At 40.4% G+C, this 21,079-nt stretch overlaps 1 protein-coding gene across 1 annotated transcript; it reads left to right on the top strand.

Annotated features, from left to right (window-relative positions):
• The first annotated feature begins 323 nt into the window (after positions 1-323).
• On the top strand, positions 324-8,979 carry LOC138955414 (G-protein coupled receptor daf-37-like). Its single transcript, XM_070327029.1, has 2 exons — positions 324-812; positions 7,353-8,979. Exon 2 carries the CDS (start codon positions 7,643-7,645, stop codon positions 8,762-8,764), a length of 1,122 nt encoding a protein of 373 aa, XP_070183130.1. The 5' UTR covers positions 324-812; positions 7,353-7,642; the 3' UTR covers positions 8,765-8,979.
• The last annotated feature ends 12,100 nt before the right edge of the window (positions 8,980-21,079 follow it).

Below are 21,079 nucleotides of genomic sequence, written 5' to 3' on the forward strand. Positions count from 1 at the left end.
CCCATCCCCACCTACCACCACCACCCCCTGGACTTCCATCCATAACTTGACACCACGCCCATCCCCACCTAGTACCTACCACCACCATCCCCTGGACTTCCATCCATAACTTGACACCACGCCCATCCCCACCTACCACCACCACCCCCTGGACTCCCATTCATAACTTGACACCACGCCCATCCCCACCTACCACCCCCACCCCCACTAAAACAGCAACCACGACCATTATCGCTCTACCTGCCCATGTATCGCGCACGCTGCAAGCTGTCAGATAACTGGCACCGTGCGATCGCGAGTAGCCGTGACCACCGCAGAATAGCCGCACAGCAATCTATAAAGTGAATGCGCGGAGGAGTTTGTGAAGACTTTTCTCTCCTGTCATCTAGCACATTCGTCCACTTCAGCACTTAGTTCTCTCCGACTGTAGTCACCCACTGGCTATGAAACTAGTACTGACAGTGGAACAGACACTTGACTCTTACTGAAACGTAAGAAGAGGCTGTAAAACTGCATAATTTTCATCGATATCAAAGTGATTAGGAACGAATTCTAATCAGAAAAAAAGCTGTATGAAGATAGAAATAAAGAACAAAATTTAATAGCTGGAAAGGAAGAACGAAACGATAAAAAGAGAGCAGGATAACTTCTGCAAGAACAAAACACCCCAAAAAAAACATTAAATCAACGCATTCTAGTTTCAATTAATACTCTCGTTGATCGACGATATTGCCAACTGAATTGTCGTCTGCTTTTAAACAACGTTGCTGTCGACAAGTGGGTGCTCTTGTCGTCTTCTACAGCTACTGGAGGTAAGTTTAGTCAAGTTTGTTTGTTTTGTGTCGTATTTCGGACTTTATTTTCGAAGTTTGTGAACGTTTGTTGAATTGTTGGGTCTCATTTGTCCCGACATATTTCTAGTTTTAGTTTCTTCACTCTAAATATAGTTGGTTTTTTTTTATTCAGATTGTTCAGTATTACTTTGTTTTCTTTGATTGTCGTGTGTGTTAATTGCTTTCTTTGTTTTTGTTTCCAATGATATCATATACTATTTGTATCTTTGTTTGTGTTTTTCTCTTCAACGTGCTGCGCTGAAAAAAAGGTGTGATTCTTTGTATTTTATGCAAGCATGTATATGTGCTCTTTCAATAGTATTTTCCTATTCATCTGAGGCAAATTGTATTAGTTGTATATATCGTGTTGTGTTTTGATTGAACTTGTAAATTGAACTTGTAAAGCGCTTCGAGCCGTGGAGAAGCGCTATATACATGTCCACTATTATTTAAGTTATTGAGACATCCCAGTGCACCAAGGGATTTATAGAGCAAATCGAGAAAATAATTATTGAACTCAACGCTATTGTCAGTACCGCCAGAGAAAAAAAAAGATTCAAAACGCACATTTTGCTGCGCGCATTTGGATAGGCGTAACTGTGTGGTCAGGTTTGTTTGTGTCAGATCTACTTTTGTGTGGGCTGTCTCAAGTGTGTCGTGCTTTCGTCACACGCAAACTCTTGTTTTAATTTCTGTTGGTAAATTCCAGAGTAGCGTTAAGCTAAAAAGAAATGATCTTTCATACAGACCTCATTTAAACTCGGAGAAAGGACTGTGTTCTTAGTTATTTGCGATTCGAAACCTTCATCGAGCTTCGACAGATTGACTGTGCAGAGTGTTGCCCCTTGAATTGACTCCAAAGCCACGGTTAGCACATTTTCAAAGTTTGTTTGTTTGTTTGCTTAACGCCCAGCCGACCACGAAGGGCCATATCAGGGCGGTATTTTCAAAGTAAATGTGGTATGTTTCTCGTGTTGTATCTTCACTCATCGGGGAGTCTGGTACTATATGGGCAAGGCTCAGAAATGGTGTCTAAAAAGTGTGACACATGATGAAGAAATGGAAACTGTGTTTTGAGTGACAAAAAGGATGACATCTTGTGTACAATAATAAATTACAACCAACAATGCTAATTTCCAGTCAATCAGACTTGTATTAGGTCTAAAACAAGACAAAACAGTAGAACAAGTTGTATATAACACCACACAATGTCTTATACTTTCATTTGATTAAAGTATTAATTGTGATGATGTTTTAATGCAAGCAGAGAATGAAACAAAATGTGTGTGCAAGAATAAGCATTTTGTCATAAAGGGCAAACATTTTCAGCAACACACAAAGAAGATATTCCACAACAAAAACGCAATACATAACTTCACCACATTCACTACTGCTTCACTTTTGAAATACACCTAAATCCAAGAGAAAAAAAATGATAATATATTAATAAGTGTGGTAGAAAATAAAATCTGATCCATAGAATATTATTTCTGATCACCTGCAGTAGCATTTAGACAGTGAAACATCAACCAAAAGGGCAATCTTAAACAAACCAAAAAAACACAATGCTACTAAATATGCAATTTAGCCCATGCAACAACTCCAACTTGCAATGCTAATACAAAATCAGGTCAGAAGTTTATGGCCGAACTGTTTTGATCACACACACCCATTGTTAACGCAAAAAAATATGTTTAAAAAACAGGCTAAAAGGCGATCTCACCCTTTGACTGTACATAACTTCACACAATAATTTCTCGAAAATGTGGTTTTAAACCAAGTAACAGGAACAATATCAAAATCAAAACACATTTGCAGCACAGGATCAAGCATATGAATGTTGTCATACCAATTATTGTGTCCTATCTTTGACACAACACGTGCTACGCAGCAAAGATATCATTTGTACATAACTTCACCACAATGTGAGTGATTACGTACCCTGTTATTTTAAATGTGGCAAATATATGACCTCTGCATTTGCAAAATTGGTTAAGAATGACCAATTAAATAAGAAATGTATGTTTTGTGAGCATTCAATGCAGGAACTGTTTAAAACAAATGAATTACATGCATATAATACTGAATGTACATAACTTCACAAGAATGAAAGAGATTCCTTACGGTGTTGCTTTGAAATGTGCCATATAAATGATATCAATTATTCATGTGGCATGTAGATAAGTAGAGGTTACATGCCGAGTCTCAGTGATTATCAAAAATAATGGTCGAAGTTCGCGGATCATGAAAAATGCGAGCTTTAGCGAGCTTTTTCATGACCGCGAACTGAGACCATTATTTTTGATAATCACTGAGACGAGGTGTGTAACCTCTTTATTCCTCCTTTCTTCAGTTATTCAAAGAAAAGAGGAGGTTTTTTGCGAAAGTTTGATCGAATCCTATTCACTCAACCAGTCAACCTGCGCAGGCGATCGATTAATGCGCGGTTGTATAGTTCCGTGCAAATCATTCCATTCTGTTAACACTTCTTGTCAGTTTTCCTATTTTGGACTAAAATCAAGTACACAGATATGCTGTTATTCTGCTGTGGCGGCAAAGGCAGATATTGTGTGTTCTGTATATGTTTTGGTATCGGTTAGGATAATGTTCTTTCGTCAAATGGGACTAGCAGACGAACTTTTGCACCCGTGTTCCAACGTTAAAAACTGTATGAAGTTAAGTTTTCTGGGGAAAATAGTGTATGAAACCGCTTTATGTTGTTTAAATTGATGAGATGTGTGCATTTGGTTGCGTGTGATCTGTTTATTAAATGAAATATTGTTGAAAACTGACCGTCGGATTGCAGTCTGTTGTCGAAGAAACTGAGTGAAAAGAAGGGGAACTACTCTTGTCGCTAGACAAAGTATGAATTACTTGCCTTGGGAAATTGCTTGTGATGAACGTCTGATCTAGATTCAGAAAACAACCGAACTCATGGATTTTATATGGAGATTCATGTGTTCAGGCCTGTAGTTGTTAATTTAAATGCGGTATGTTTGTATTGTTTGCTCCAGAGATGTATACTTCGTACATTAGAGCGTTCGGAACTTTTCAGTCGCAAAAAGTAGTACCGAAACAGAACAGCTTCTCAACCCATTGCACTATCGAGGATTCAGGCTGTTGCTGGGTCGTTATTTGTTTGGTTGCTGGGTCATTATCGAAAAATAACTACCCCTACAAGTTTACAGAGGTAAAGAAGCAGAGGGGGGAATAAGTAAAGTTATTTTGTACACTCATGAAAAGATAAATTTGAAGAAAAGAAACATTGCACACAGGTTATAAAAAAGACTATGTTTTGATCTCACTGAGCGTACATAACGTCACAACAAACCAATTTCTCTTTGATGCTGTTAAATTATGCACACACTGACATTAGTATAATATCTTCATCAAAATGTTTTTGTCAGGCTCAATAAACAGGCAAACAACCAATAGATTCATAAGACATCTGAAGATAAACACATTTCCATTATTTCTAAAATGTACATAACTTCACACATCTAAAACAATTTGCAAATAATCTCTTTGCTATGGTGTGATGTACATTACTGTCAAAGGCAGCATTATCCCATGACTGAAGAAAAACAATGGAACGATGTTTAACAACAGAACAAGTCGTGTAAGGCGAAATAACAATTAGTCAAGCTGTCGAACTCACAGAATGAAACTGAACGCACTGCTTTTTTCACCAAGACCGCATACTCGTAGTTTCGTCAGTCCACAGCTCGTGGCAAAGGCAGTGAAATCGACAAGCCATGCATATAGTGCGGTACCTAGTGGTCGCGCTGAGCAGGATAACACGTTTTTCTGTATGTCTATTCCTTTTTAGCTTACTGAGTTTGTTTTTAATCCAAACATATCATATCTATATGTTTTTGGAATCAGGGACCGACAAGGAATTAGATGAAAGTGTTTTTAAATCGATTTCGGAAAATTTATTTTAATCATAATTTTCATATTTTTAATTTTCAGAGCTTGTTTGTAATCCAAATATAACATATGTATATGTTTTTGGAATCAGAAAATCACGAAGAATAAGATGAAATTATTTTGTAATCATTTAATAAAAAATAATTTTAATTACAAGTTTCCGATTTTGAATGACCAAACTCATTCATTAGTGTTTAAGCCACCAAGCTGAAATGCAATACCAAAGTCCGGCCTTCGTCGAAGATTGCTTTGCCAAAATTTCAATCAATTTGATTGCAAAATGAGGGTGTGACAGTGCCGCCTCAACTTTTACAAAAAGCCGGACATGACATCATCAAAGGTATTTATCGAAAAAATGAAAACAAACGTCCGGGGATATCATTCCCAGGAACTCTCATGTCAAATTTCATTAAGATCGGTCCAGTAGTTTAGTCTGAATCGCTCTACACACACACACACACACACACACACACACACACACACACACACACACACACACACACACTTACACACCCACATGCGCGCGCGCGCACACACCATTTTGTGGGTGATTGCTGACAATGAATAATACAATCCCTTCAGCTTTCCCGACTTTGTAAAAATATGTTATTTTAAATTTGTTAACGCAGAGCGGTTGCCATGTTTGATGTTGCCCTCAAAGCATTACAAGCATTTCGGTGTGTCTAATAAGAAGTGTATTGAACGTGTTTTCAAGCATCAAAGTGACATTTCAGAGAAACCGAAAAACAGCCACACCCAATCAATCTGTCCTTTGAAATTTGTGATTAAAGAACAAAATGAGCTAGCCTTGCCCTAGAATATAAAGAGACATCTGTTGTTTCCCATCCTCTTTACTGGTATAACCTGTTGTTATGATGGCAGTTTCCTCAACGGCTTGCATTTAAACAAACCAGAACAGGTAAATATAGAGAATACTACATGGTTTACACGAGATTGTTTTATATTTAGTCAAGTTTTTACTAAAATTTAATGTTTTCAGATAGACTGGAAATCGAGACGATGTGGTGTATGTATATGGCTCGTTCTGCAAAGCGGTGTACCACGAGGGGGTCATGACTTCGGAGTTAGATTGACATAATTATACATTGCTATTCTGATATACTCGTTGGGGAATTCGGGGGCTTTGATTGGATATTATTCCCCCCTCCGCTTCTTTCTCTCTGTAAACTTGTAGGGCTAGTTATTTTTCGGTAACTTACCCAACAACCAAAATCACTTACCCAACAACGGGCCTGAATCCTCGATAGCTCATGGGTAGAGACTGTACACATTGTGGATCTACTTTTTGCGACTCAAAAGTTCAGAACACTCTAATGTACAAAATATACATTTCTGGAGCAAACAATACAACCATACCGCATTTAAACCAGCAACTACAGGCTTGAACACATGAATCTTAATATAAAATCCATGAGTTTGGTTGTTTTCTGAATTCAGATCTGCCGTGCACAATCGTTTATCGCTAGCGAGATTCCAAGGAAAAGTAACTCTCATACTTTGTCTAGCGACACGAGTAGTTCCCCTTCCAGATTTCGGCTGCATCGACAAGACTGCAATCCGACGGTCAGTTTTCAACAATATTTCATTTTATAAACAGATCACACGCAATCAATTGCAAAACATTTAATCAACTTAAAGAACATGCAACGGTTTCATACACTATTTTGCCCCAGAAAACTGAACTTCATACAGTTTTTAACGTTGGAACCAGGGTGTAAAACTTCGTCTGCTAGTCACATTCGAGGAAAGAACATTTCCTGAGCGATAACAAAACATGATCAGAACACACACTTTCTGCCTTTACCGCCACAGCAGAATGACAACATAACTGTGTACTTGATTTTAGTTCAAAACATGGAAACTGACAAGAAGTGTTAACAGAATTGAATGATTTGCACGGAACTATACAACCGCGCATTAATCGATCGCCTGCTCAGGTAGACTGGTTGGGTGAATATGATTCGATCAAACTTTCGCTCAAAAACTCCTCTTTTCTTTGAATAACTGAAGAAAGGAGGAATAAAGAGGTTACATACCTCGTCTCAGTGATTATCAAAAATAATGGTCTCAGTTCGCGGTCATGAAAAAGCTCGCTGAAGCTTGCATTTTTCATGATCCGCTAACTTCGACCATTATTTTTGATAATCACTGAGACTCGGCATGTAACCTCTACGTCTCTCACATCCCTACTCCGATCATCGGGCCATATTTCCACGGAAGTTGGCGAACTTCTTTTGCATATTTGTAATAACAAAGACGCATGTTTTCGGTTTCTTTGACGTGTATGAAGTGCACGCATATTTGGCCAGGTTTGCTTCTGTGACTAGTCGACAGACCTTGCCATTTGCCTTTTTTTCTTACCGTAAATAAAATACATTCCACGTAAAAGCGACACTTTTGTCAGTGTCTTAAAAGACATATATTTGTTTGTTTGTACAGTGTATATCTAAGGTTGGCTACCTTATTGTGTGTGTGTGTGTGTGTGTGTGTGTGTGTGCGTGCGTGTGTGTGTGTGTGTGTGTGTGTGTGTGTGTGTGTGTGTGTGTGTTTGTGTGTGTGTGTGTGCAGGAAACTAGAAGAAGGAAAAGCCTAAGTCAACACGACAAACATCGTATCCATTGCTGGACACCTATTGACTTCACCACTTCAGAAGTAATTTCAACGTTAACATTTTCCACAAACTTTGAACTGAGATCAATTGAAGGAAACATCTTAAATCTAATATACTGCGAGTATTTTGAACGGGATTTTGCTTGCAAGTTCGATTTTTGATGAATACAAGTCAGCTGAACTGACCTTGATACCTTAGCACTATTCTGGGAATATTGTGTTCACAGCACACAGCGTTCATTGCAAGAATGGATTTAGGCGCAATTACAACTGCAGCCATAGATAACGTGTCAGATTTTGTTCCAAATGTAACACTTAATGCAGACAGTAAACAGGTTTCTTTGTTTGTGGAAGCGAACAAAATAACGTGGTACGTAGTACCACCGATCATATTCCTATTTGGTACGTTCGGTAACATTATGATTATACTGCTTTTCAGCAGACGACAGTCAGTCTCCACTCTGAGCCTGTTCTTCAGAACACTGGCCGTGTCTGACTTAAGTCTACTGTACTCTGGACTTTTTCCGTTGTGGGTAGATGTCACTTTTGGTTTTGATTTGAAGTCAACACATCGTGTAGTGTGCAAATGTGTTACTGTCTTTTACTACACGACAGGTGCACTGTCTGCTTGGATGTTGGTTGCCATGACGGTTCAACGCGCAGCGTCTGTTATCTGGCCTCACAAAGTGAATCTTATTTGCACGCAAAAGAAAGCAACGTTTTACGTTGCAGGATTGATAGTCTTATTTTCTGTTATTAATTCTCATTTATTCTACGGGACGGAACTTGTTCCCCGTGAAAACAGTACGGATGTGTGGTGTTCCTCGTACGTTGTTTTGGAAGAGTACAGCTTCTTCCTGTTCAAAGTCTGGCCATGGATTGATACTCTGATGTTTTCGTTGCTTCCTTTTTTGATTCTCATTGTCAGTAATTCGATCCTGGTATGGAAGGTTGCTGATGCAGTTCGCAAAGCTCGTGCTACACTGGCATCAGGTCAGTCTGACATGCTGACTTCCAGAACAAAGAAAGTGTCATCTTTGACAATGACCCTTGTAGTTGTGTCTGTGACGTTTTTTGTGTTGTCATCGCCTTTAACTCTTTACTTGATCATAATGCCATATACTTTGCTCTATGCTGATCTAAACGAAGCCCAAGATGCGGCCCTACTTTTTGGGTATAATGTGATGAAACTGTTGTGGTACAGCAACAGTGCTGTGAATTTCTACCTGTACTGCTTGACAGGTACAAAATTCAGAAATGAGGCTTGGGAGCTACTTTGTTTTACAAAGGGGGAATCAGTGACTTCATTAACGGGTGCACAGGTTTCGGAAACCGGCAAAAGCAACGAAAACAAGGAAACTGAGTTTTAGAGATAACGACGAAAAGTTTCCATTTGGAACGTCTTGTTTTCGACAAAGGCACACCAAGGGTAAACCGATATGCATCAAGTAGGATTTATTTTTTGAAAATGTAAGAGACATTTGATTTGCTTACAAAATAATTTAGTCAAGCTTGCTAACAGGCTTGCTGTTTAAAGAATTGACTGCTCACGAAACAACACACACGCACGCGCACACACACACACACACACACACACACACACACACACACACACACACACACACACACATACACATACACATACGCACGCACACACACGCACACACACACACACACACACACACGCACACACACAATGATGCTTACTTATGTGTAAGACCTGAAATAGCTTTTTGTGTGAATTGTCTTTATTGTATTTGTTAGAGCATAGTCTAGTCTGTTTAGTCTCCTAGTTGTTTTAGGATCTTGATGTGATGACGTAGGCCTCCGTGGGGTTGCAGCCACTACTTCGGATATCGGTGCTTGGACTGAGGCTGTTTATTTGCTCGTGCAGACCGCCCGCGTAGTCTACTTGTAGAGTCAAGTTAACCCTTCGTAAACATAGTACAGTTAGCGTTCTTCAGCAGTATAGCCTTCGATACTATAACGTGTGAGGTATATTTGTGCTTGGATACCTGTTGGCCAGCCTGTTGATTCTGTGACCTGGATTAGTCGTCATTAGTACTGTGTATTCGTCGTCGATAAGTTGTGATAGTGTTTCTTTGAGTTAAGCTAACTTCCAGACATCATCATCGAGACTGCATGATGTATTTGTTATGTGTTGAAGGACACTGTGAGTTGCGTCCTCAGTTTTCTTCGTTAAGCTAACTGCAACTTTTGATTGTCCATTTCTTGACAATTTTGATATGTAATAATTGTGTTTAAATGTGTGTATGCTCGAGATATATATGTGGATAATACACATATTGTAGTTTATTTCTGCTTTTGGATCGCAGTTTATGTATGTGAGTGAATGAACATGCGTCTGTCATGTGTGTTTGATGCGTTGCATCCTGCAGGAATTGAATCCATTACACAGAGGTGCCCCTGAAATAGACTCTATTTGTCAAAGAGGCAGGTTGAACGCTTTCCAGACGATCAGCGGTGTGGATTGAATGGACTACAATGTAAACGCACACGGCATTTCAATCTGTCTGTCAAGAATCTGTAAATAGGTTACGGACTATATTGTCGCATGTCACTCGCGGAAGGAGAATAGGCGATTTACGGCTTGGCGGGAAAAGTCAGGTGACGTGAGCGAGCCTAGGGAAGATAGCATTCTTCGAGAGCAGACGACAAGGATAGGTCGTGCTGCTAAAGATAGTAAGAATTGAATTGAATTGAAATTGAATTGAATTGAATTGAATTAAATTGAAATTTATTTTACGAGGGTGACAGAATAAGCAATGTATACGTTCTTTCTTTATTTGGTGTTTAACGTCGTTTTCAACTACGAAGCTTATATCGCGACGGAGCAATGTATACGTTTTTTTACATCCGGCCCTCGCCCATTGATGGGTAACAAACAAGAAGAAATAAAAGATAACACTGCCGAACTAAAGTTAAGGGCCGGCCTCTGATTTGCGCAGCTTTCCGTTGTTATTTTTTATGCCAACACTGCATAATGAAAAATTGGTCAACTTGGGTTTTCCAGAAGCCTGTCTCACTGCTGCACGTGCCTGGCCTTGTTTTGCACGCATTGCAGTTCAGCAACACCGTTTGTAGGGGCAGTGAAAAGGTTGTCAAAACACGATAATTTCCTATAAAATTTGCTCGACTTTAGCTGAAGAAGCAGTATTGCAGTCGGTGTTTGGCATGGTGCACGAGCAAACCATGGCTATACTGAAAACTCCTCAACGAAAGTTGCACAGGAATGGGTATTTAGGGGCGCGCACCAGAGCTCTGAGTAAGCATGCCTCCAAGAACGAAACTGACAACATTGGATCGAGGACGGGCGCTGGGATGGCTGCAGGACGGCGTGTCTGGCAGAGAAGTTTCCAGACGGCTAGGAGTGAGCCACTCTGTTATTCAGCGGCTCCACCAACGCTTCCAGACTACCGGAAGTGCTGTTGAGCGACCTCGGTCTGGGCGCCCAAGATGTACAGATCGAAGAGACGATCGCTACCTCCAGCTCTTGGCTCTACGTAACCGAACCAACACCCGCAGGACGTTGATAGGCAACTTCAGGGCCGCTACCAACGTCACCATCAGTCGCATGACTGTGACCCGTCGTCTGCGTGAGGTGCGCCTGCTCTCAAGGAGAACTGTCGTCCGTCCGCCCCTCACACCACGTCATCGCCGGGCCAGGATGGCGTTCTGCCGCAACCATCGGCGTTGGAACAGACAGCAGTGGGGCAGGGTACTCTTTACAGACGAGTCCCGGTTCACTCTCTCTTCCTGTGATGCCCGCATACGCGCTTGGAGACGTCCGGGTGAACGTTTCATCGATGCCTGTGTCCAGGAACATGACAGGTATAGAGGCGGTTCAGTTATGGTGTGGGCTGGCTTCCATCTGCACGGGAGGACCCCCATGTACCGTATTAGAGGCAATCTTACCGGCGTGCGGTACAGGGATGAAATCGTGAGGCCTCAAATCATCCCTACACTGCAAGCCATGGGTGCCGGCGCTATGCTCCAAGACGATAACGCGACCCCTCATCGCGCTAGGGTGGTCCAAGATGTTCTGCAGCGTCAGCAGATTGTGAGGATGAACTGGCCAGCACGATCCCCCGACTTGGCGCCCATAGAACACATCTGGGACATCATTGGGCGCCGGGTGAGGGACAATCACCCCCCACCTGCTGATGTGGACCAGCTCTTCCGATTCCTGCAGCAGGAGTGGACGGCAATCCCTCAACAGATGCTCCAGAACCATGTAAACTCAATGCGCTCACGGATCGGTGAATGCCTTGCAACCCGGGGTGGCCACACCCGTTACTGAACTTGAACAAACTGACAGAACTTTCTTGCCACTTTTCGAAAGGGGGGTGGGGTACTTCCGACGGTTGCTGCGCAAATGAAATTTCTTTGTTGGTGATTTTGTTTACATGACTCGAACGGTTACATGTCGTATTAAAACATTTCAAGGGTTGAAGGTGTTGCTTTGATTTGTTGTGTTATGGGAGATGATTCTTCTTCTGGCCCTTAACTTTAGTTCGGCAGTGTATTTACATGATTAACATGTTAAGCAACCAATAAGACATTTTAAGATGCATTGTGATTCTTTAGCAATGCTTGAAAAGTATATATAACAGAGAAATATGTGTTTGTATAAAAAAAAATCCTTCATGAATTATATATAATCATGTTTTTCAATATAATCAGAGAGTACAGTTATATTTTGCCAGCTGCTTGATACTATTTCTTAAAAGTTTTGTAAAAGAAACAGCATGTAATATTCCTTGAATGATGTTTCATGAATTCGTAATTTAATTATATTTGGAATGGCGTTCCACAGAATTGCTCCAGCATATGATAAGACTCGACTTGTACAGGTCAATTCTTGGAGTTGGGGTAATTAATTTGTTACATATAAATGATTTATTTTGAAATTTGAGGCAATGAGTGTAGGTGCATTCCCTGACATAATTCTATACATCATCACACCTTTGTTATATGCAAATCTATCTTTGAAAGGAAGAATGTGCAATCGTTTATAATCAGTCATGGAAAGAGATGTATTTTGTTAAAATAATTAATTTAACAGATTGTCTATGTAAACTGCCCAAGTGTTTCAAAGTATTTGCACTTGCAGAGTCCCACTTTCTTTCTTTAGTTTGTGTTTAACGTCGTTTTCAACCATTCAAGGTTATATCGCGACGGCAGAGTCCCACACTGTGGAAGCATAGTCAATAGCTGACTGAATATGTGCCTGAAAAAAACAGTTTTCTTGTGCGAAGGTCTAGAAAGTGTTTGATTTTTGATAACTGAAATATATTTTTGGATGTGTTTTTTGACAAAGTGTATCTACATGTTTTGACCAACACAGGTTATTGTCAATGGTTATTCCGAAGACTTTATGGCTATCAACTTCGGTAACATCTTGATTTCGTACTAGCAATGTCGGAAATCCAGATGTTAGATTTTGTCTTTTTTGCCTCGTGGTAAGTAGCATGCATTTAGTTTTATTTGGATTCAGTGACATATGGTTTAGTTCTGACCATTCAAGTAATCGATCAATATTTTCTTGGAGGATATTTGCTAGTTTAATAAGATCTTGGTGACTAGAATGAATTGTAGTATCACCTGCAAATAGTTCACACATGCATTTTACAAATGGAGGTAGGTCGTTAATATATATAGAAAATAGTAATGGACCAAGAATAGAACCTTGTGGTACTCCAAACCTTACTGATTGCTTACAAGAGTATGATTGTTTCAGAAAAGCACTTTGCTGTCTGTCCGACAGGAAAGATCTTAAAATGTGTATGGAATCTGTTGCAATTCCATAAATCTCAAGCTTTTTGATAAGGAGTTTATGGTCAATTAGGTCAAAAGCTTTAGCAAAGTCAACAAATAGAGCAGCACAGAACTGATTATTATTAATGTTTGTCAGCCATTGGTCTACTAAACTAATAAGCGCTGTTTGACATGAGTGTTTTTGCCTAAAACCTGATTGGTAATTATGGATCAATTTATTGTTCTCAAAGTGAGAAAGGATGTGTTTATTGATATGTTTTTCAAGAGGCTTCGAAAGGATTGATAGAATTGATATTGGTCTATAATTTGAAGGATTTGTAGTATCTCCTGATTTAAAGAGAGGAATCACTTTAGCCTGTTTGAATTGTTTAGGAAAATAGCTTTATAAAGGTTATAGATAAATGTCAATGTATCACAGAGTCAACTTTGTGTGCAGACACTCTTCGGTGTCCGAACCACCCCCCGTGTATACTACATTGGGTGTGCACGTTAAAGATCCCACGATTGACAAAAGGGTCTTTCCTGGCAAAATTGCTTAGGCACAGTTAATAATTGTCTACCATACCCGTGTGACTTGGAATAAGGCCGTGAAAGGTAAATATGCGCCGACATGGCTGCAATCTACTGGCCGTATAAAATTTCATCTCACACGGCATCACTGCAGAGCGCCTAGAACTGTACCCACGGAATATGCGCGATATAAGACTCATTGATTGATTGATTGATTGATAATTGGAGCTGCCATTTTTATAATCTTTGCATCCAGACCATCTATGTCACGTGTTCCGGTTTATTTTAGATGCTGAAGATGAGAGTAAACATCCAGTATAGTCATTGGTGGCAGTGTATGCTGAAAATGTATCTGTTTTGAATTGCAGTATTCCTTTAAATGTTCTAAATTATTTGACTGTGTGTGATCACAAGAAATTACTCTATCAGCAATTTTTGAGAAATGGTCATTGAGTGTATAGATCTGCAGAAATGTCAATTATTTGGGAAGATTTTGTTGAAGTTTCTTTGTTTGTGAGTTGGTTAATTGCTTTCCCAATAGATTTTGAATCTTGTTTAGATGTAATGAGATGTTAAAAATATTGTTGTTTACGTTTTCGTTTCAAGGAATTTACTCTATTTCTTTGTTATGTGTACTCTTCGTGGGTACCATGTTTTTTTTTAAGAAGTCATGGTAATTTGCAGCATTTTCTATATCTTGGTCGATCCATTTGGGTTTTTCTGTCTGCTTTACTCGATGTGTTTTCAGTGGTGCATGTTTGTTGTAAATGATAATGAAAATAGATGTCCAAACAAATAAACAAACAAACAAACAAACTCTAAAGCTTCGTCAGGATTTGTAAAATTGTAAGTATTTGAAAGTGGGCTATTTTTGAGATCAGAAAGAAATGCACTTTCACTGAAATGAGAGAATGAACGATATGTAATAGTTTTGTGACCAACCTTTGGCATTTTAACCCCTTTACGAGACCAAGTGATACAAATAGTGGTCACTATCAGAAAAAAAGGTACATATGTTTCTTTGATATGACGTTTTTTCAGAAACATAAATATAATCAATGAGTGTTTTAGAATTGGGAGTAACTCAAGTTGGTTTTTGGATCATTTGATGTATATTTAATAGATTAATAGTGTCCAACCAAGTTTTATTTTGTTTCAGAAGATCAATATTAAAATCTCATAGAAGAATTAATTCTGTTGATTCATTTGAAACTGTATCCATCATATCATTGAATTCATCATACCAGTGAACATTTTCTGCTGGATTTCGGTAGCAAAAACCAACAATGATTGGTGCTGATCTTTTTAATCATATTTCTAACCAAATGCATTTTATACCAGGTGTTTCAAGATGTTGAAGACGCTTGTAAATTATTGATTCGTTAATATAAACTAACAAGCCAGTTTCTAAGTGTTTTGTAGAATCTCTTCGTAATGTATTATAACCTGAAATGGAAATATCTGAATCAGGTATGATGTTAGATAGTCGAGATTCCATAAAACAAAAAATATGAAAGTTGTTACCGTTGTTAGAAAGTAACGATAATATGTCTGTTATTTTGTTATATGCATGGTTAATAATGTTTAAATGGCCGATATGGAGTTCTTCTTTGAGAAGCCAATGATTTTGACAATTATTATTTGAAGTTGCCATAAGATTAGTTTAAAAACCAAACAAAAATTGTGCCCCTCCACCACGGAATGAGTCGCATGTCACCTTTGCATGATTTTCATATTTTTACATATTCCTAAAGAGTTGTTTATGTTCTATCCAGTGGGGAAAACCGTTTTAGAAAAGAGCGAAAACTTTTCAAGTTAAAAGCCTGTGCCTAAGGTGACCCTCACACTGTTACCAGTAAAATAAACTAAAGGGGGGAGTTTACGTCCTCACAGAAACTATTTCTATTTGGGACAAGAGTTGGTGATACGCTAAGGAGCTGGTGAAAGTGAGAGAAGAGGGGAGGATGACTTGGTGGGCAGGAGTGGTGATGATACAAGTTTGTTAAGAGGCGTGAATTCTTCTTCTAGATAGTGCAGGGCCGGACTACCGGGGGGGTTATGGGGGTTGCGCAACCCCCCCCCCCCTAGCCTAAACATGTACCTTACTTATTTAAATTTTTTTTATTATTGCTTATTTTATGCCGTTTCATGCAAGGAGCGACCATTTTCCTATCTCATAATATGATCTACCCATCAGCTTCAGGGGGCTTCGCCCCTGACCCCCACATCGAGGGGGGGGGGGAGGGGGGTTCTAGGGTTTCCGGACCCCCCCCAGCCAAAAAATAAAAATACTGAATGAGGTATGCATTTCTTTATTTTACATTGAGTTTCAATTTTTGGGGTATTAATCAGTGACAAAATCTGCTGCCTGAAACTGGTAATGATCATCCTCAGAATGCACCAGATTGCACCATTTTGCATCCTTTTTTTCAAAATTTTCCGGGGGGGCATGCCCCCGGACCCCCCTAGCAAGCTAGGCGCTTCGCGCCGTCGGCTCGGCGCTTTGCGCCTTCACACCCATATCTTCACGATATACTTTTGAAAAAAAACACCCATAAAATGAACTGATACGCCTCTGCTGCCAAGGGGGACATCCCCCTGGGCCACCACTGGCAACCCCCCCCCCCCTCCTCTTCGCCTAGTCCGGCCCTGTAGTGTGATTTAGTATGATTGGGTTTGGCACCCGTTGTCTCCAAAAGCATTGGGAATAGGATGTTAAAAGTATACGTTTATTTTCCAAAAAGGTACTTTATAAGAAGTGATAAAATTTCAGAGCCACTTTATAAAATCAAAGGTTAAAAAAGGTGATTCAGATTTGTACAGAGAGAGCTTAAAAGCGGATATGTACAGCACATAGGCCTTGTTTCATTTCACTTGCAGTTTAAGAAAGCTATCTATGTCACAGTGACACATCGAACACATTCGCTCACACAGATTTAGTGTATCTATATATGTACATTATAAAAAATAAAAAATAAATAAACTTATATTAAGCCTAGCGCAGAACCGCACGAGGTGACATGCGACTCATTCCGTGGTGGAGGGTCACAATTTACGATGATGGAATATGGATTTTTTGTTTGTTTGTTTGCTTGCTTAACGCCCAGCCGACCACGAAGGGCCATATCAGGGCGGTGCTGCTTTGACATATAACGTGCGCCACACACAAGACAGAAGTCGCAGCACAGGCTTCATGTCTCACCCAGTCACATTATTCTGACACCGGACCAACCAGTCCTAGCACTAACCCCATAATGCCAGACGCCAGGCGGAGCAGCCACTAGATTGCCAATTTTAAAGTCTTAGGTATGACCAGACCGGGGTTCGAACCCACGACCTCCTCATCACGGGGCGGACGCCTTACCACTAGGCCAACCGTGCCGGTTGGAATATGGATGAAGCTGAAATGTGTACAAATGAAATATAAACAAATATAGTTCATAAACACAATTCTAGATACAATATAACAGATGAATTAATGCTGTAGTGTGACAAGGTGACCAGTCACCAACTATAGAGTAAGCTGTTGTCATTGTCTTTGTTTAGTCTTTTAGTCTTGTCAGTTTATAGTCTTTGTTGTCGATCAGTTTGTGTTAGGTTCATTATCTGTTAACAAAAAGTACTGGTGTGCACCAGCTGTGTCCAGTTAGCTGCAGACAATTAAATCTCTTGCTGGGTGAAGGAAGTTCCTTATCTCTTTTTGAAGTGGGCGGTGCACTTGTCAGATGCTTGCCGTAGACGAGGTGGTCGTTATATAATGTGCCGCCAGCCAGACTGGGTATCTCGGGCCAGCCGGGGGCGAATTAGCGATTCCTAAACGCCCCACTGAACGACTGACGTCACAGCCGCTTCGGCCTTTTTCGGAGGAACACCGCGTGCCACTTCGATCGCGTTGCACTTGCCGCAGTCATTCGGCGATGCCACCTTGATTATCAGTTAATAAAGTTATTATTCAGGCAATATGAAAGAAAGTAGATTTTTCTTTTGTTACACTTACACATAGTTTTATGAAGATCAATTTCAGACTCGGCAAAAGAATGGTTGTATCATGAGCGACTGTCAAGTTGTACTAATGTTTAGGCTTTGCGCTGCGGTTTAATATGTGTGCTTGTTATTGGCTAATACGGTGAGCCCACGCCGTTTAGTTTGCAGACCGTGCACATGTGAGCTTCGTGTAATCGCGTTTTCATCATAACATACCACCGTGCTAAACCGCTTTGGGGGAAATGGTTTAAAAAAAATTAAAAAATAAATTAAAAAATAAGCGGAATGCATCAGGGTTGAAAAGATTGAAGGGTGGAGTTAAGGACACAAAATAGATGACAAAAATAAAGCAAAAAAAAAAAAAAAAAAAAAAACTCTAACCAGGCAGGGAGTCGAACCCGAGTCAGCTGACCTTCAAGCTGGAGCACAAACCACTAGGCTACGACAGCAACTGACAGACAGGGCTACAAAAGTGAAGGCATTTCAGGGTTACTCCGTCGTATGTGGCGTTTCTCGCGCATGAAGGTTCTGTTACCAACTCTACGGCTAAGAAAGGTTGCATTTGAAGTTAAATGTCCACTAAAATATCAAAGGAAACACCATTTCTGAACAACACAACGGTTTGCGCTCGCCTCTCGCAGTCGTTCAGGTGAAACCAAATCGGCTTGCCTGATACAGCAGATATTTCAACACTTCCACGTCATACTGAAACACTGAGCTACAGTTTAGTAACGTGATATGTTTTCAATTGTTCGTTCACTTATATTGCTTTCAGATTTAACACACCAAGATGAATGAAACAGTGGCACGGTTTTCGTTGCGAAAATGTGCAATGGCAGTGCTACGCGATCGAAGTGTGTATTATGTACACGCGGTGTTCCTCCGGAAAAGACCGAAGCGACATGTGACGTCAGTCGTTCAGTGGGGCGTTTAGGAATCGCAAATTCGCCAGCCGGGGTTTGTCAAGTGGGTGTCATTCCTTTTGATTGGGTAGATCATAGGAGATGCCAGGTGACTTGGAAGGTTTTGGTCCCTTAGCCCCCCCCCCCTCCCCCCTCTTTGTTGACTTTTTTGACCAATGCGATGCGATGTCAGTTTTGTTAGCTAACTGTTGATTGGATGTTGTGACTCTAGCTAAAGTTGAATTCTGTGTGTACATGCTAGAGTGTGGGAGAGAAGAGACACGGGAGAGAGTGGACGTTTTTTTGGTAGCGTTGACTGGTTGTTATTTGTGAATTTCCGTTTTTTATTTACGTTGAAATGCGTTCATTTTGACATTGTAAAACATGTTGATTTCTAAGCACGATGGATATTTTTTTTCATAGCTTGCAGTGTATGTTGTATGTTGCTTTGATTCATGGGATGAGTTGTTTACATTTGTGATTGAGGGTTTGGCACAGGCAGACAGTATTGAGACTAGTCTGATGGGAATGCCTAGGTGGATGCAGCGAGTCAGTACTAGTTAAAACCTTCCCATAAGGTCTGGTATAATGATTTTTCGCAAGATGTATCGTGGGTTGTATTTGTTTTGTTTTTTTACTCCTGCAAATGTAACGGTGGTTGATCTAGCTTTGTAACCTATCAGTAGGGCTTGGTTTTTGATCGTTTGTAATGTAAGGTCTCAAAGTATTGTGTCATGTACATTGTAGAATATGAAAGAGAGAATAATGTCAGGTGGAATCAGCTGTCTGTTGTAAGTGTATTGTGTTGTGGTTTACACCCAACACATCATGTGTATCTAACTTTGTTCAGCTTCCTTTTGGTGAAAATGTGGTTAAGAGTGAATACTTAAGTGATGTATGATGACTTTGAGGATTTTAGGATGTTGTAAGAGTGGCTGGGTATACTTGATTCACTGTGTTATACTTTGATGCTTAGATGTTTCGTCAAGAGCACTAAGTACGTATCTTAGTTGACATCATGTCAGCATAGTGTCTGTTTGTTTTATTTTTATTTTTATTTGTGAGTATTTCTACGTACATACCCTCTCTTTCTTAGGGAGGCTCATGGCGTTTACAATATGCCGTGTGAGATGGAATTTTTTACACAATACATCACGCATTCACATCGGCCAGTAAATCTCAAGCGTGTTAGGCGAGTATATACTTTTTACGGCCTATTATTCCAAGTCACACGGGTATTTGGTGGACATTTTTATGTATGTCTATACAATTTTGCCAGGAAAGACCCTATTTGTCAATCGTGGGATCTTTAACGTGCACACCCCAATGTAGTGTACACGGGACCTCGGTTTTTCGTCTCATCCGAAAGACTAGCACTTGAACCCACCACCTAGGTTAGGAAAGGGGGGAGAAAATAGCGGCCCGACCCAGGGTCGAACACGCAACCTCTCGATTCCGAGCGCAAGTGCGTTACCACTCGGCCACCCAGTCCTGCATGAAGAGTACGGGGAAGGTGTGGATATGGCAATGTGTAGGTTGCATAGTATTGGGGCGGGGATATAGCTCAGTTGGTAGCGCGCTGGATTTGTATTCAGTTGGCCGCTGTCAGCGTGAGTTCGATCCCAGGTTCGGCGGAAATTTATTTCACAGAGTCAACTTTGTGTGCAGACTCTCTTCGGTGTCCGAACCTCCCCCCGTGTACACTACATTGGGTGTGCACGTTAAAGATCCCACGATTGACAAAAGGGTCTTTCCTGGCAAAATTGCTTAGGCACAGTTAATAATTGTCTACCTATACCCGTGTGACTTGGAATAATAGGCCGTGAAAGGTAAATATGCGCCGAAATGGCTGCAATCTACTGGCCGTATAAAATTTCATTTCACACGGCATCACTGCAGAGCGCCTAGAACTGTACCCACGGAATATGCGCGATATAAGACTCATTGATTGATTGATTGATGTCGGTTTTTGTTTTGTTTATGCCATTTCTTTAGCATCTTGATTTTGTGGAATGATTCTAAGCATTGTGAGAGTTCATGTATTTGCACATTGTTACTGTAATGTGGGTGGAGTGAGTGAGTTGTTCTTTGTCTGATTTTAGCGTGCCGTGTTGTTGTAGCATTGAAATGCATTTCTTTTTATCGCTGTTGTTCGTGGTCGTGACACGAGGACGTGTCACATAGAAAAGTAGGGGGTATGTGTGACAGAGTGACCAGAGTAAGCTGTTGTTAGTCTTGTCAGTTTAGTCTTTGTTGCCGATCAGTTTGTGTTAGGTGTCTATTCATTATCTGTTAACAATAAGTACTGGTATGCACCAGCCGTGTCCGGCCAGCTGCAGACAATTAAATCTCCTGCTGGGCGAAGGAAGTTCCTTATCTCTTTTTGAAGTGGGCGGTGCACTTGTCAGATGCTTGCAAGACCGTAGCATCGTCAGTCCACCGCTCATGGCGAAGGCAGTGAAATTGACAAGAAGAGCGGGGTAGTAGTTG

Source organism: Littorina saxatilis, unplaced genomic scaffold (genome assembly GCF_037325665.1).
Source record: "Littorina saxatilis isolate snail1 unplaced genomic scaffold, US_GU_Lsax_2.0 scaffold_424, whole genome shotgun sequence".
Lineage (NCBI taxonomy): Eukaryota > Metazoa > Mollusca > Gastropoda > Littorinimorpha > Littorinidae > Littorina > Littorina saxatilis.

Excerpts from the sequence above, each read along its gene's own strand:
- LOC138955414 (XM_070327029.1), top strand. The coding sequence starts at position 7,643 with ATGGATTTAGGCGCAATTACAACTGCAGCCATAGATAACGTGTCAGAT.